This window comes from Podarcis muralis, chromosome 4, assembly GCF_964188315.1.
Source record: "Podarcis muralis chromosome 4, rPodMur119.hap1.1, whole genome shotgun sequence".
Lineage (NCBI taxonomy): Eukaryota > Metazoa > Chordata > Lepidosauria > Squamata > Lacertidae > Podarcis > Podarcis muralis.
In genome coordinates this window covers 64,087,949-64,104,880 of record NC_135658.1, presented here as the reverse complement: position 1 = coordinate 64,104,880, position 16,932 = coordinate 64,087,949, and the positions used below count along the sequence as shown (strand labels likewise).

The following is a 16,932-nucleotide window of genomic DNA, read 5'->3' as shown; positions in this document are numbered from 1 at the left end:
TTTCAAACAAATCAACTCTGTGGAAACAGTATAATGATCTTCTGCCGCAATGTAGATGAAATCAGAATTTTAGTTCACAAAGTTTGCTTTTTCAACTATGTTGAAAAAGACTTTTAATTTCTTAATAATGCTGTATTGTATATACTAATGAACTGATCAGGTATCTGTTTGTTATTTCCAGCCTGCTATAGTTTAAGGTGAAGGCGAAATGTTAAGTTGTAACCTCCTCTTAATAAAAAAAAAGAGAAAAATGCTGCCATTGTTTCTAAAGGAAATGCACTGTATATTCAGCCGGATGCATCTTGGAAGTCATCTTCTGCAATTGCTTGTACAGCTAAATTGGCAAAGTGACTTTAAGAGAGAGGGAGAGTGTATTTCCTGTGATAAATTAGATAACACCATCAGTCCCATAAGAAATGGATTTGTGTCTTTGAAAAGCAGTGGAAAATATTGGTTTTATTTTGTGGAGATGATAAGAGTATTAGCTTTGGGGCTCTGAACAAGTGCAGAATCTGGGCTGGATTTAGGTTTGATGAGGCCCTAAGCTACTGAAGGTAATGAGGCCCTTTATATGTCCAGCTGTCCTTTGTCAACAACAAATTGTCACTGTTTTTTGTGTTGAATATATGCTATATGGTGATTTATGGACCTAATAGGTATCTAAAGCCATTTGCACATATTGCCGTGCAACCAGTCCATGCAGAATGTAGGCACACTATATAGAAATGAGCAAACCAGTGATATTTCAGGGAGCAGGCTAGCAGACGGGGCCCATTGTTTACATCATAGGAGACTACACAACACAAAACACTGTTGCTGTATGTAGGTTTTATTTTATTTGTTTTTTATCTTACATTTTGGAAATGTACATCCAGATTTTTTTCCCTTTGATTTTTTTTTTGGGGCCCCCAAGAGAGTGAGGCACTAGGCTATAGCTTGTTTAGCTTATATGTAAATCTGGCACTGTGCAGAATCCATATTTCAGAGTATATATAGTTCACAAATAATATTTTGTTTTCTTCTGTGTCATCTAACATCAGATATGATGAACTTCAAAGTCATCCCTGTCATTTATTTGGACAGGTATGGTTCACAAAATAACCAAAAGGTCAAGGTAAACAATAAGGTTATGTTTAGAGACAGTGTGGCACCCAGGTGGATCATATGCGGACATGCAGGAATAAAATGGCACAAATTCGCATTGATGATACTTGAAGTTGAAATGGAGTCCTAAAAATAAACCCATTTTTTCCTCTACTAAAAGAGCCCTTCTTAGAAGGTAGTCTATATAATACAGAGCAAAAATCAAGAAAGCAAACTTTATTTCTTTATATTGTATCTTTATTTGCCACTTCTCTACATGTTAGAGGAGTAGGATGCCCTTTAATACTTAGATCTCATGAACAAAAAAGGGAATTCTTTTTTCATTTGAAGCAGTGAAGTAGAGAAATGGACTTCTCCTGGCCTTAACTCTCAGATCCTCATAGAATCAGCAGGATCTAATCTAGCTGAAGCTTTTAAGCATTAAATAATTTTCAAGAAGGAGTGCTTGTCCAATCAGCAAGCCAGGTGAGTAGGTTAAAACCCTCCTTGTGCAATTTGAAGGTTTTGAGGTTTGGGATTAGGTTGTTACTGTTCAGATTTCTCAGTTATTATTTTTAGAGTAATGGATCATTTGAAAACTGCATGAGGAATTTGCGGAGGTACTTAAGCATTGCTGATTAGACACGAAAATGGCAAGTAAGATACCTTTTAAAAAGGAGCACTCTTTCACAATCAGAAATGTATGTTAGAAAAGTACCTGCAAGGAAAATGGACATGATTTTATTACTTGATAGGAAAGGTTATATTTACATCATGGCAGCTCTCTAGACTAGCAAAACTTCCCGATACAAGAAAAATGGGGGAAACTGGTAAAAATGTGTGGGGAATTTGCATAGTTAATGGAGGTAACTTAGATAATAGACTCAAGCATATTCCAACCCCCCTTGCCAAATATTAAGTATTGTCACTAGAATATTCAAACTTGTAATTATTGGAAATGAGGGTAGCACTGCCAAGTTGGACCTGCAAAAGGAAACGATTCTGCTTCACTTGGGAGGCTAGATTTCAGGTATTCTTGCTGAGAAGACCTATGAATTTAAGCAGATTTGTACAGATTTGGATTTTTTGCACCTTCCTGTTTTTCCTTGGTAACAGGAAGAGGAAAGAAAGACATAGCACACAATCTGCCCCGCTTTCAAATGTGGTTCCTGTTGAAAAGAAAAAGGCAGAGATTCTAATGCTGCTTGCTTAGCCAAGGACTGGATTGTGTGGCACAAGCAATGAATCTTGTGTTTATTATTACTGTCTTGGGTATTTGAGAGTACAGTGGTACCTTGGGTTAAGTACTTAATTCGTTCCAGAGGTCCGTACTTTACCTGAAACTGTTCTTAACCTGAAGCACCACTTTAGCTAATGGGGCCTCCTGCTGCTGCCACGCCACCAGAGCACGATTTCTGTTCTCATCCTGAAGCAAAGTTCTTAACCTGAAGCACTATTTCTGGGTTAGCGGAGTCTGTAACCTGAAGCGTATCTAACCTGAAGCGTATGTAACCCAAGGTACCACTGTATAGTAAAATGTGATTCCTATTTAATACTCCCTACTTTTTTTATCATTATGTGCTCATTAATTCCTCTTGTCCCCCTTCACCTTAATTATGGATTAGATGAACAGCCAAACCTTCAGTAGTTTTATAATCTGTGTCGTACAACTTCTAACAGTACCAGTGCTAAATGAATGTTGGGGTGTGTACAGCCATAGATAGTTTTAGATGTGAGTCCACTATGGTAGTGTGTGTACCACATGTTGGCTAGATGTTTAGTCTTCTGCCCTGGATTAGTTTTGGATGAAACTTGTTTTCTAGTTTGTAACACAAGTTGGATTTGTGCAATGCTAATTGACACTTCTTTCAGTCCGGAAGACATTTTCCAATGTCCTTGGAGCAGGGCTATGCACAGTGCTGGTTGGCTGGCTCATGGATCCAACCCTTGTCACCTGAGTATTATTTTGAAATGTAAAACAGCTGTTTGAACAGTGTGAATTTGACACTCCATAAGTGCAAAAAGTGGGAAACAAAAGTTTGACTCTATAAACATGGAAAGCACTTAAGAAACTAAAGCAGACAGCCCACCTGATTCAACTGGGGGGGGGGAGTGGGGGGGGGTTATGAAGATGAAAAGGCAATCAGCACTGGATTCACAAGCTATGTGTTTGACCTTTAAGGTGCTGGTGGGAGGAAGAAATAAATAAAACTTGCACCTGCTGCTGTTTACAGGTATATTTGTATGGAACCTTAAGTAGTAATAGCAGTTAAATATGCTTGTATGCACATTAACTTTAAAAAATTGAACATTTTTATGGTACTTGGAAACAGCATGTTTCTGTTTTCAGATCCCTTCTTCTTGAAAGAGTTCCATGCTAGTTTTTACTAATTGATCACCTGCTATCTTTATATAGACAGCCTAATGTTCTATGTATTTCCTCCCTAAATGAGCTATGTGTGTTCTACTGTGATCAATTTAATATGTAAAATAGTGTCCTTCTGTTCTTTTTTATGTAACCTATAAAAAGGTTGGCTTAGTATTATAGATGGAATTGAACACAACTCTCTCCTTTTGTTATTCTTTTTTATGCATTTATCATGTTAAGTAAATAGTTGTGTTGTCAATTATAAAAGTGGAAGAAAACGTGAATTTCTGATGCTTCAAATATCAACTGGTGTTTTGTTTTCAGCTGTTTGTGTTCAGTTAGTTACAGCTCAAACAATTGCTTTAGGGTTGTAGATAAACAGTAGTTAATGTTTATCCAGTATATTTAGTCTTTCATCCGCTTTTATGGCACAAATAAGTGTTATTTATTTGACAGTCACCATCTATTTAGAAATCAAATGTAGAGCTTCAAAAGCCCAGTGCAAAATCCTAACACTGCCTAGTATCCCTTACTGCAGGCCTCTCATTTTTGCCTGTTATTTGTATACCACCTTCCATTTTCAAAGCTAACTATATTGTCTGCACTAGTATTTTCACTAGTCATGGTTAAAGCCAAACCACAGTTTGTTGTCGTGTTTAGAAGTAGATGATTTGAGCTAATGGTGATTAGCAAGCATTAGTGGGGCAGAAAGATTGCTAGCCATGGTTAGCTCTGAAAATGAAAGGTAGATTTATGAGGTGTAATTAGCAGTGTAATTAGTCTGAGAGTGTATGACTATTCCAAGCCGCTAAGTAGCATTTATGACCAACCAGGGATTTGAATCCACCCTGACCTGGACCACTCTAGTTCCATACCCACTGCACAGCACTGCAGAGTGTGATGCACTTGTGGGGCCCAGCCTACTAGTGTAAGATTAGTTGGTATAGAAGATCAGGCAGAATTACTTCTGTAACAAACCCAAACTTGATGGCCTCCAATAGTTTCAAGAAAATGAAGAGGGTCCCCAACTATAATGATGTTAAGAGAAATTCATGCTTCATTTGTCCCTTGCTCTTAAACATAACCATCATAACTTTATTGTAATGGATGCTGCCAAATTTGGAAACAGTCAAACTTCAGCAGCTGCTCTTTTGGAGTCCTTCTGGATATGGGAGGTTTAATCAGATTACATGTTTTGAAGCATCTCTCTCTCATTTTTCCAGCCCCTTACACAAAGTGAAGAATGTTGGTGGTGCAACTATGAGGCATGAATAGCTATTTTATTTTGTTTTGTCTTGCATGAGCAAAACATTTAGCAGCGGCACAATTTAAAATATGCACATGTGGCTCTAAACAGGTCTTGATGAACAGATTGGCATTATTGGAATACAGAATACTTTCTGGCATGTTATCTGCAATGTGATGTACTAAGGTATATTGTGGTAAAGGCTCTGGGTAGTGATTGGATGAACTGTCCTAATGCTATAGAGGGGCGGGGCAGATGAAAAGTCTGTCTGCAGAAGGGCTTAAGAAAGAAGTAGGTAAAGGGGAATGAGAAGGCCTTAAAACCCAGAAAAGCATAGGGGCCTAATGCAGGTTGGAACAGGGAATAGTTCAAAAGAATATGAATGCAAGAGATGATCTTGAAAAAGGGCAGATTGGAAGGAAAGTGGACGGGAGATTGAGGCCATGAGTTGCAGAGGTGAGGAAGGCAGATGTTCAAATGATGATATGAAATAGCCAATCTAATATTCATCTGCAGCCAAGTATTTTAGTACAGTGTGATGGTACTGAAAGTTTTGTATTCTGAATGAATTTTAATGGTGTCATCTAAGATGCAGATTTTGTAGTTAACAGTCACATCTTATTTCTGATTTCTCTCTCTCTCTCCAGCTTTTTAGATGTCTTAATTAAAGTCAGGAACAGACACAATGATGTTGTTCCTACCATGGCCCAAGGAGTGATTGAATACAAAGAAAAATATGGCTTTGACCCTTTTGTCAGCAGTAACATCCAGTATTTCCTAGATAGGTTCTACACCAACCGCATCTCGTTCCGCATGCTGATTAACCAGCACAGTAAGTATCTGCTGTCCATTTAATCAAAAGTTGGTCTTCCTCCCACCCCTTCCTTCATCCTCACAATAGTTCTGTGAAATAGTTTAGGTTGAGAGAATGGGACCGGGGCAAACCCAACCAATGAGCTTTGTGCCTGTGGGGATTTTAACCTAGATCTCCAAGGTCCGAGCTCATGTCTCTTAACTCAAGGGCAGCTAACTCCCATCACCCTTAACCATTGGATATTCTGGTTAAAGCTAATGGGAGACCAACAACATCTGGAGGGCCAATGTTAGTTCCTCTTTCTCTAACTACTACGCCACTTTGTCTACTGTAAGGCAAACATTAGGCTAGCAAATAGACTTAAGAAGTTTACACAATTTATGTCATTCACCGTGTTGTGTGCAGCATTTCATGCTCTTCTGCCATTCGAGCTGCTTAAGTTTTTAAAAGGATCTGGGTATGAAGGAGCTCAGATATAAGTGGGGGATGAGAGAAAGAACTGGGGTTTTATTTGGCATAAGGAGAAAGACAGTGTTGGAGCAAGGGAAAAAGAAACATCCTGTCTCAAGCAGGCTTTTCCTGAATATTTTGTTATTAGCTTCTTGACACTGGGGTGGGGTGAGGGAGTCTGGAAAACAGTTTCCTCAGAAAATAACTGAGGTTATGGATTTTTTAAAAAAATGATACAAGGCAGGTTTCTGCATCCGTTATCTGGCGAAGTCAGAAAGGGACACTAAATGGATGTCTGTGCTTGCTTTGGCATGAAATAGTATTGCAGCCTGTGCATCAGTCAGAGAGCAGTGCCATGCAGGGTGTCTCCAAGAGCTGAGTGCCAAGTCAGTTCTCAGCAGGCTGTGAAAAAAACAAAGAAACCATGAGTTGCTTCTGACTGCCTATCAGTTAAGGAAATCTAGCCTTCGTTGTTTTGTCAGTGTGACTATGCTAACTCCCACCCACAGTCTAGTTAGCAAACGCACAGAAGGAACCATTTTGTTGCAGCTATAAAAGTAGCATTTGCTTAATATCAGTCTGTTCAAATGCATTATGGACTTGACCTCAACTGCTGAAGTTATTCTGTGCAAATCATTCCCCTTATCAGTATTGCTGCGGTGATTGCAAATAGCTTTTGTTTGCTGATGTTTGAACAGCTGTAAATGTTTCCAATCAATTGACCCTGCTTTTGCCAACCTGGCACCCTCCTGCTGTTTGGGACTGCAGCTCCCATCAGCACCAGCCAGCACTATCCCACTTAGTGCTGAGCCTGTTCCTTTGCTTTCAAATGGAAAGCAAGAAGGTTAAATGAAGAGGAAGGACTCGCAGAAAATTATGACTAGCCTTGATCTGAAATGCATACAGCTAGCTGGAACAGTCCCTAGAGCCATGTGGCAGCAAATGGCAGCCAGAAATTAGTGAGACATAGGGCTAGTGAAGAGTGACAGGTCCTATTGCAGCAGGCCTGGTAAGAGTTGTGCATTTGGGGGCTAGATTAATAATTTTTATATCCTTCCATAAATGCTGAATTGCGCAAAGCTTCCAAATACTAAAATAATTATGAGTCTGATGGAGGCAGACCATCACATAGAGAGTAGCGATTTTCTTGTAATAATATACAAGAAAACTTTAAAGCACATGTTGCCATTCCAGACTGTATATTTTGTTGTATTCTTAAATACACTGCAGTTCACATTCAGTTTACTGCATAATGTTCAGATAATTCCTTTACCCTTTGTCTCTCTTTGGCTGTGTATAGCTAGCAATGTTAAGCAAGATGTTCCCAAATAATTATTGCTAGAACTTTCTCCACTTCCAAGACTGGGATTGCAGCAACTGTCAGTATTTTCTAGAGTTGAGCCAAGTGAAGGATCCAAGTTTTGTGAATGCTTTTACACCCTTCTTCCAGTTTTGTTCATGCAGTGGGGACAAGGTGATAATCTCTGTTGACCCAGAAACCAGTTCAATTTGTTATGTTTTGCTACACTGTGTGGCAGTAATAAAATAAAATTAAAAAATGTAAGTTGCACATTTATTTTAAATTAAATTAAATTAAATAATTAAATATAATGACTGCTTATCGGTATGAAAGAAAAGGGAACCAGGAAACATGGCCATATGCACATCTTGCCTATCTATGTTAGGTGGTGATGGGTTTTTTATATCCATCTCACACCCATCAAAAGCAAACTTTTGTGATCAAAATGCAGCACAGCAGTAGTATTTGTTGCCTTTTGAAAGGCTTTAAGAAGTGTTACTCGCCATTAGATTCCATTACCCTTTAACTGTTTACAAAATATTATTTCAATTAATATCTACCTTTCCTCTCATTTCAGCACTACTTTTTGGTGGGGTCACTAATCCTGCTCATCCCAAACATATTGGAAGTATTGATCCTACGTGTAATGTAGCTGATGTAGTGGATGGTAAGAGTAAACACAAGTTGTTTTTGGAACTTTGATTGCAAGGTGTATGTGTAATGCCTTGAACCATTTCTAATGGTAAATCCCTCATCTATCAGTCAGCAGCCTCTCCTTTTCCTTGTAAGCTTTATATATGCACTGATGCCACCCATGGTTAAGGGTAATCAGCTTCTCCCAAAGCAAGATATGCAAACTCACGTAAAATTCTGTTTAATTTGGGGGTCCCATTCAGTGGTGATGCAGGTGCAACACTAAATCATGGTTAAAACGAACAAGCAAAGGGAAAGAATTGGTTCCAGAAAGGGAGGGAGCATGAAAGTCAAGAAGGAGACGTGTTATTTATTTATTTATGTTAAAAAACATAAATCAAATAAATAGCACAGACCCATTGGTATTGAAGAGAGCTGGTTCTGTAGTGTATTGATATTTCTTGTCACTAGATGGAGGTATAGCATAGTTAAGTTACAGAAAATATATCTTCCTGAAGTAACTTCAATTTTCTATTTATATTTTGTTCCAATGTGATATATTTATGGGAGCCAAGAAACCCAATTATTTGCAGTTTTATTATTATCATTCACTGTGCGCTGGAAACAAGCTGGGTATGCATTTGCTTGCTCAAATAGGTTTGTCAACTATGAAGCTGTACTTGAAATGCTTAATATCATACAACTCTCTTTCTCGAATCATCTCCCTAAATTCTACTTCCGGATAGTGAAAGATGCCAATTACATTTTTGTGCACAGTCTCTAAAATTGTTAACAATTGCTGGAGTAGTTTTTTAAAAAAAATAGATGGCATGGTTAACCATTACTTTTTGCGAATGGGTGAAAGATCTGAATTAGAAAATACTTCCTTAAATCTAGAGAATACATTACATGCTTTGCTTTATACATGCATGCCTTCTATGTAGAACTGGCAAAACATAGGAAAATAAAATTTATTGTAGTTTTAAAACAAAGACTTAAAGCTACAGAGCAAAAGTAGAGCCTCACTTCTCGTAGGGAATAGTTCATGTTGCTGTTCACTTATCCTTGGTTAAATAAAGTGGAATGAATGTGTTTTTAAAAAATGTGTGGTTAAGGTGAATGGGGCATGTATTTTTCCTCTCATGGAGCCAATAGTAGCTTTGGGGGCAGAATTTTGATCTGAGAAATAACACAGAGGGAGGATGTATAACTCCCCATTCTTCATTCCTGCTTCTCCATTTAAGTTAGAAGCCTGTTTTTACGTCAGAGGATCTGATTACTTATATGTAGTTTGGTCCTCACAGGACCAAAATAAGAAATCTAAAAAATAAGAAAAAATTATAGCTTCTTGAGGTACAGTATATTGACATTTCTGCATAATTCTATAAGTTTTTGTTTTATTCACTCACAGATGCCTTTGCAACAGCTAAGATGTTGTGTGAACAGTATTATCTGGTATCACCCGATTTGGAAATTGAAGAATTCAACGGTAATACTGAAGTTCATCGATTTTTAGCATTCTTATAACTATCTGGGCTTTGTGTGTTCTAAGGATCTTTTATTTTATTTTATAAAATTTAATCACAACATTCATTTTGACTTAAGAGCTGTGCCAAAGTTATGGGTATAGCACAAGCAAGGGAAAGTTGGAAAGAAACTCTGCATTCTGTTTTCCAACTTTTTTTTGGCCACTTTTTTTTTTTTAAGTAGCTAGTAAGACTGCAGCAGGTGGATTTTTAAAAATACATCTCAGAGTTTAAGATCCAAAGAGGTTTTGGACAGTTAGAGGATTGAACATGCCCAAATGAATGTTTTGCTTTTTGGTGACAAATCCCTCTACCATATTACAAACTGCTTTCCAAGCCCCCCCCCCCCCCCCATTAAAATATGGTTTACCATGCCACATGGAAGCTTCAGTTCAGGAAACACAAGTGTAAAGCTCTCTTGCATTTGTGGATTTTGTTATCTGCAGCTTTATATTCTGGTAATTGAGTCTACAGTCATGGATACACATGATCTTCTTAAACCACAAAATGTAATTAACTAAATATGATGACACCACAGTTATTTTAAACATGGAAAATCTGAGCTAAGTGTGCTAGTGAAGGCTATTGCATAGGACAGCATTCTCGGTTTGTTCATACAGTGGTGCCTCACAAGACGAAATTAATTCGTTCCGCAAGTTTTTTCTTCTTGCGAGTTTTTCGTCTTGCGATGCACGGTTTCCCATAGGAATGCATTGAAAATCAATTAATGCGTTCCTAGGGAAACCGCCTTCAGACCAGGTCCGGGGACAGTCTGTCCCCCGACCTCTTCTGAAGGCTGGGGGGGGGGGGGGACAAGGGCTTTTCTTCCCACCCCCAGCATTTTAAAAAACCCCGGGACAGCGGAGGGCTTCTCCGCTGTCCGGGGCGATCTTAAAATGCTGGCGGGCGGCATTTTAAAATCGCCCCGGGACAGCGGAGGACTTCTCCGCTGTCCGGGGCGATTTAAAAGCCCCTGGGAAGGCAGGCAGGGGGGACAAAGACATTTGCCCCCCGCCCTCCTTCAGAAGAGGTCCAGGACCTCTTCTGAAGGCTGGCGGGGGCAAAAGTCTTTGCTCCCCCCCGCCTGCCTTCAAAAGCTGTCCGGCCAAGGCTTCGCGGACCTCTCCGCAAGCAGCGGCAGCACTGCCGCTGCTTGCGGAGAGTTGCCGGCATGCCGAAGCCTGCGCGCGCTGAGATCAGCGCACCCAGGCTTCGCGGACCTCTCCTGCCCTCAAAAGCCGTCCGGGATAGCGGGAAGCGCTTCCCTGCTATCCCGGACTGCTTTTAAAATGCTGGCGGTGGGGAGCAAAGCCTTTCGGCCCCCGTCAGCCTTCCTGGACCTCTTCTGAAGGCTGGAGGGGGGGGGAAGGCTTTGCTCCCCACCGCTAGCATTTAAAAGAGGTTCCCGGAGATTTCCCTATGGGCTTTCGTCTTGCGAAGCAAGCCCATAGGGAAATTCGTTTTGCGAAGTGCCTCCAAAACGGAAAACCCTTTCGTCTAACGGGTTTTCCGTCTTGCGAGGCGTTCGTCTTGCGGGGTACCACTGTACTAGAATTCTTGAAGGTGTTCTGTCTTGACTACCAACTCTGCACTGGCTTGACATATTTGGTGTTTCATATTTCTAGGAATCAGAAAGGTAAAAAAAGAAAGAATCAGAAAAATAAAAAAGTATAATATCTTATACTAGAAAATGGTAATTAAAAGACATCATAAATTGAATTTTCCGTTATATAAATGGTTTCTGTTTTCTAGCTAAAGCACCGGGCAAGCCTATTCAAGTAGTCTATGTACCCTCACATCTGTTTCACATGCTTTTTGAATTGTTCAAGGTAAGTAGAATTGTCTCATGGGAAGGAGGCTAATTTTGCTTGCCTCCTCTTTGAATGCACTGGAAAAAATACTGAGACCAAGCATAGTCTTAAAGATTGATGCATCTGCCCATTTTTGTGTGAAATGTTACCTGTGATCCTCGTGTGCACAAATGGCCTTGATTTAGAAGAATAACATGTCATTCTTCCTTGTATTCTTCCACAGAGTGTTCATGTGTTAGGCGAAATCTGTAATTGAAAAAAGGAAATTTGTGTAATACATTATGGGTCTCTTCTCCTTTCATAAAGAAGGTGAAGTTTTAGAAAGTGAAGGTGTAAACAGGTAAAATTAGTGATAGAAGACTGACACAGTTCTTTGGTGGCATGTTTTATTCTCCCAAGTAGTCGATTTTTATGTGACAACTGTGGCTACATATGAAACCTACTGCGTATCTGTTCATAGGGAAGGATATTCTTTATTATACACTGTTACCATGTGTGATATTAGGTAGGGTCTGCTGGGATGAGGCTGTTTTAACAGTTACTGATACTAGCAAACATTGTCGTTACTGCCACTTAATACAGATTGTTACTATCTATATTTTACATTAATCAACTGAGCTCAAATGAACATATCCAATAAAAGAACACACTTTGAAGCCATTGCAGGGCTCTGCGAGTCCACTGATATGCAGCGTAGGTTTTGCCATTCAGTGTAGTGTTGGGGCAGCTTGCTTTGTATGCTGGTGATCCTTTACCCACAAGAAGCTTTACTATAAAACCATTTCTCAACTTCTTTGTTAAATGTTATTTTTTTATTAATCCTATGTGTAAATTTTATGTGAATTTAATATATATTTTTAATAAAGAAATTTAAAAGTGGTCTCATAGGTTTGTACATCTTCTAATATTGTTGCTTAATGCTTATTAAAAGCTTCAGAAATGTTAATAATAATTCTATTGTTTATACCCTGCCCATCTGGCTGGGTTTCCCCAGCCATTCGGGGCAGCTTCCAGCAAAATACAAAAAATAACAAAATGTCAGACATAAAAAACTTCCCTTCAGATGTTTTCTAAAAGTTGTGCAATTCTTTATTTCCCTGACATCTGATGGGAGGGTGCCACTGCTGAGAAGGCCCTCTGCCTGGTTAACACTTCTTTTTCTTTTTCAGAACTCAATGCGAGCTACAGTAGAGTTATATGAGGGTAAAAGCGAAGGCTATCCACCAGTTAAAACCTTAGTCACTTTGGGTAAAGAAGATCTATCAATAAAGGTATAAATTTGCTAAACAATTTTTGCTGTAACATCTTGGGGAAAAGCAGCTTTATGCACTGCTTTTTTTTCCCCTAAAAAAAAAATGTTTAGGGGTACTCTCATTTTCCTACTCATATTGAAATACTGTTCCTCAATGAGGCCCAACTTAGATTCACAAAATGTTTAAGGGTATGCGTACTCCTGCGTCCCCCCAGGAACAAAGCACTGGTTTTATGTGGTAATGGAATAAGAGCTGTGTGTTTGTTTGCTATGTTTAGAACTACTTTGTCAGAGGCCTAGTTTACAAAGAGGGAGAGAACTTCAAAGATTATTATGACTCTAGTTGCAGATAGTTATTAAGTAGGCTACAGAGAGGTGGTGTGTTTTTTTCTCTCGGAAAGGAATCCATCCTGTCCACTCCAATCCTTCTGACTAGAAGTTCAGAGTAACTTTCACATTTCCTCAGTGTTTAGCTACTCTGTGAATTGAGCAGGCACCTCTTGTATGGGCAATATCATTCATTCCAACTCTGTGCTTTCAACTCTGTAGTCAGGAGAATGTTTACTAATCTAAGGATACTTAATTTTGGTGTAGTTTAAAGCAAGGAGGAGCTAACCTTTTAGATTTGGAACAGCTGATCCTGAATTTACTTTGAGCCCTATGGCTCTATTCTATACATCTGATGTCAGCCCATAGTTTACATGGTGAATGCTGCTTGTGAACAGACAGATACTTCCTTTGGTATTTATGCAAGTGTTAAGTAACTACTTCTCTATTATTAATAGTATAAACAGTGTCCTTGGAGGGCATTTTGGCTCAATGAAACTTTGATTTTCTTCTATAGATAAGTGATAAAGGTGGTGGTGTGCCACTGAGAAAAATAGATCGCCTATTTAACTATATGTATTCAACTGCACCCAGGCCTAGTTTGGAGCCATCAAGAGCTGTACCTTTGGTAAGTTCTGTCCTGTAGGCTAATGATAGGCTAATGATTCCCAGAAAATCATAGCTTTATGTTATTTTTGCCTTTTCCTGACACAAACTTTGTCTGAAAAACATAGGAGTCAACACAAGCTATTGTTTGATTGTCAACTGATGCAGTATATCTGTAGTAGATCCTAGATGAAATAATAATGATGGTCAACTAAAAATAGCTTCATCTATGAGGTGCAGAATATTTATGATTTCTTTTGATGCATTATGTGATTCTATACACCTTTACCTTTTTTTATACACTGTATACTAGATGTCGCCTATGATAGATGTCGCTGAATACATTTATAGTGGGATGGCTTACTCTCAAACGTCAGTTTGTTATTTACAGATTCTGCATATTTTTAAACAATAAAAAGTTGATATTTAACTTGCTGTCCTCTGTTAGTTTAAATTCTGATATGAAACATAATCAGGGTGGAACAGCTTAGCACAAATGAAGAAATGTGCAGGCTCCCAGAAGGAAAATCACAGCCACTTTACTCCTGTTGTTCTGCTACTGTGCTGCACTGACATAAGTTATAGCTTGTTGTCCTGACACTACCCAGACAAACCATGAACTGTAATCAAAGCTTGTCCTATGGTTTACTTCTTGTGACCTGGTTGGAAGAGAAATATTCTCTGACATGATGGGATTGGTAAAAAAGAAAAGCTAGGAGTCAAATCTTTCCAGAATACTTCAGCATTATTTATTTAGTTGCTTGTTTTGCCATATCACAAGGTTGGAGACTCCTCAGGATTTTGTTTCAATATTTGGTTTAATAAAGTAAAGTTCTTATGGACGAGGAATGCCTTTTCGCTGTATTTTTGTATTGTATTTTAATATTGATTGATTGATTGATTGATTGATTGAATGACTTTTATTACTTACTTGTTGTTGTGTTCATATCTTTCTTTTATTGTGTTAGATATTTGATAAAGTCCTAGCCTTAAAGGCAACCTAACTTTTTTAGAAAAACAAAATCCCATGAAGCTTTACAATGACTTTGGGTCAGTCACTCTTTTGTAGTGAAGCAAATATCTCAGAATTGTTTCAAGAATAAAATGGGTGGGGGCAGGAGGGAGAGAGAATCTTACATGGCACCTGAACTCCTTAGAGAACAGAAGGGTGGGAGTAGGTGGTACTCCTACCTACCTATGTTAAGTAGACCTAACTTAGTCATGTTCATTAATTTCAGTTTTTATACTCAGAATTAAATTTAGTTGAATACTAATACAATGTAATAAAGGTAAATAAAATGAAACTTTTTAAATTGCAATATTTAAACAATTGTATTATGTTGGAAACCTAAATTGATAGGGTTTCACTCTTGGGTACTGGAATGAAGACAGAGCCATATTAAAGGATTGATGCCTTTCAGTTTTGTGTGCAATTACATGGCATGGATTTGGGGTCATATCACAAAAGTTCATCAGCTCTGACTTCAAGCATAGAGATGGAAGATGGCTCTAATGAATGAGCTGAGGGTGTGAGGGAGAATCTCTGTGATATACTGCACACTTTTAGGTCATGAGGTGGCCATGTCCCAGTTGCCTTGCAGACCATACTATGAGAAAAGAATCCTTTAAAAATAATTGCTTCAGTTCCTTTGCAAGTAGTCTATATGGTAGCTATTTTTCGTTGATTTGAAAGGCATTGTGTTCTATCAAACATACTTGGAGCACAGTTAGGATGTTATATATCTAGAAATACTTTTTCTGTTGACAAAATTGCAAGTCTTATTTTCTCTACAACTTTCTTCTTTCTTTCATTGCTTCATGCTATCAACAATAATTGATCTAGTAGAGTAGACTGACCAAAGAATGCGGTTCCAACTCTCGCTTTTTCCGCATCTCCTATGTGTAGAGACTGCTGTGAATAACAATCTCAAGTAATAAACTACCATCAGAATCTCAGTACCACTGAGCAATGACTGGGATATTGCAGCACTAACCGCCACTGTAGAGATTCATGAAAGACTATCAACTTGCCTGGGTGGCTTATAGATCACTGTCAGTTCCGCTAATGTAACTGCATCCTTGGGGGCAAGACAAAATCCACATCCTCCTAAAGTCTTCAATCAGATTTGCTGTTCATTAGTGCATGTTGTCAAAATGGCTTTGTACTATTGTGATTTTTCACTGTTTCTCAAACTTTTCTATGACCTGAAAGCTTACTGATGTTCAAGTAATCTAAACTTTGAAAGGAAAAAAAAAGGCATTATAATATATATTTATTTACTATATTTTTGGTTCACTTTCTGTAGAATAGAATCTAAAGAAAATGAGAAATCAGACATGCAGCAAAATAATCATATTTAAAGCCAATACACATTAAAAGTATAACAACCTGGAAATGTGTTCAGAAATCGAAGAAAAGTCTTCGCCCTCCAGTGAAACATAATGAATGACAAAGAAAGCTGCCCTTTAAATGCTATTCTGTAGAACAGGAGGCAAATCTTTTGTCCCTTGTGCTACTTTGTTGACAGCATTCAGAGCGGCGTGTCATTCTCAGTTATTAGAGACCAGAGAGAAGTATTTTAGCAAAGGCATTCTGTAAGTATAATTGTTTCATTTTTAAATCTTACATTATCCATTTTTTCTTTAGGCTGGCTATGGTTATGGTCTACCAATCTCTCGTCTTTATGCTAGATACTTTCAAGGAGATCTCAAACTTTACTCAATGGAAGGTGTAGGTACTGATGCTGTAATTTATTTGAAGGTAAATACAATGACTCCTTTAAAGGGAGTGTTATTGGCAAAGCTGTATTTTCTTCTGCTGACCCTAAAAGCTTCTTGGCTAACACAGTGCCAGATTTAGGACGGTGTGGGTGGTTCTCCCATACAGGGTGCCGAGCCAAGGGGGCACTAATCATCATCATCTTCATCATCAATAAAGCCAACCCTATATATGGGTAGGGACGCGGGTGGCGCTGTGGGTAAAACCTCAGCGCCTAGGACTTGCCGATCATCAGGTCGGCGGTTCGAATCCCCGTGGTGGGGTGCGCTCCCGCTGCTCGGTCCCAGCGCCTGCCAACCTAGCAGTTCGAAAGCACCCCCGGGTGCAAGTAGATAAATAGGGACCGCTTACTAGCGGGAAGGTAAACGGCGTTCCGTGTGCTGCGCTGGCTCGCCAGATGCAGCTTGTCACGCTGGCCACGTGACCCGGAAGTGTCTGCAGACAGCGCTGGCTCCCAGCCTATACAGTGAGATGAGCACACAACCCTAGAGTCTGGCAAGACTGGCCCGTACGGGCAGGGGTACCTTTACCTTTTTATATATGGGTACCTACTCAAAGTTAGGTCCCAGTCAGGAGGGCAATTGAGTTGCATCAACTATGTCATAGTGGACTTGAGAGCATGCACAGAACAGAAAGTTGAGAGCCCCCCTTCCCGCCTTCTGTTCTGTACCTGCTCTCAAGTGCACTAACTTTATGAAAAGTTAAGGGAAGGAGAGGAGAGTGGCGATCAGCAAGCT

General features: G+C 39.1%; 1 protein-coding gene and 1 long non-coding RNA gene across 2 annotated transcripts in view; one reads left to right on the top strand and one right to left on the bottom strand.

The window, feature by feature from the left end:
* Positions 1 to 16,932, top strand: part of PDK3 (pyruvate dehydrogenase kinase 3) — a 38,994-nt gene that overhangs the window by 16,500 nt on the left and 5,562 nt on the right. The window contains exons 4-10 of the mRNA XM_028727466.2: positions 5,345 to 5,529; positions 7,839 to 7,928; positions 9,306 to 9,383; positions 11,173 to 11,249; positions 12,401 to 12,502; positions 13,328 to 13,438; positions 16,064 to 16,177. Of these exons, the coding sequence (XP_028583299.2) occupies positions 5,345 to 5,529; positions 7,839 to 7,928; positions 9,306 to 9,383; positions 11,173 to 11,249; positions 12,401 to 12,502; positions 13,328 to 13,438; positions 16,064 to 16,177 (757 nt within the window). The remainder of the gene's footprint in view (positions 1 to 5,344; positions 5,530 to 7,838; positions 7,929 to 9,305; positions 9,384 to 11,172; positions 11,250 to 12,400; positions 12,503 to 13,327; positions 13,439 to 16,063; positions 16,178 to 16,932) is intronic.
* LOC114596207 (uncharacterized) lies at positions 6,214 to 11,486 on the bottom strand. Its single transcript, XR_003706467.2, has 3 exons — positions 11,381 to 11,486; positions 10,970 to 11,041; positions 6,214 to 6,363 (listed from the first exon to the last, which is right to left on the bottom strand). It is a non-coding gene; the product is annotated as an uncharacterized LOC114596207 (long non-coding RNA).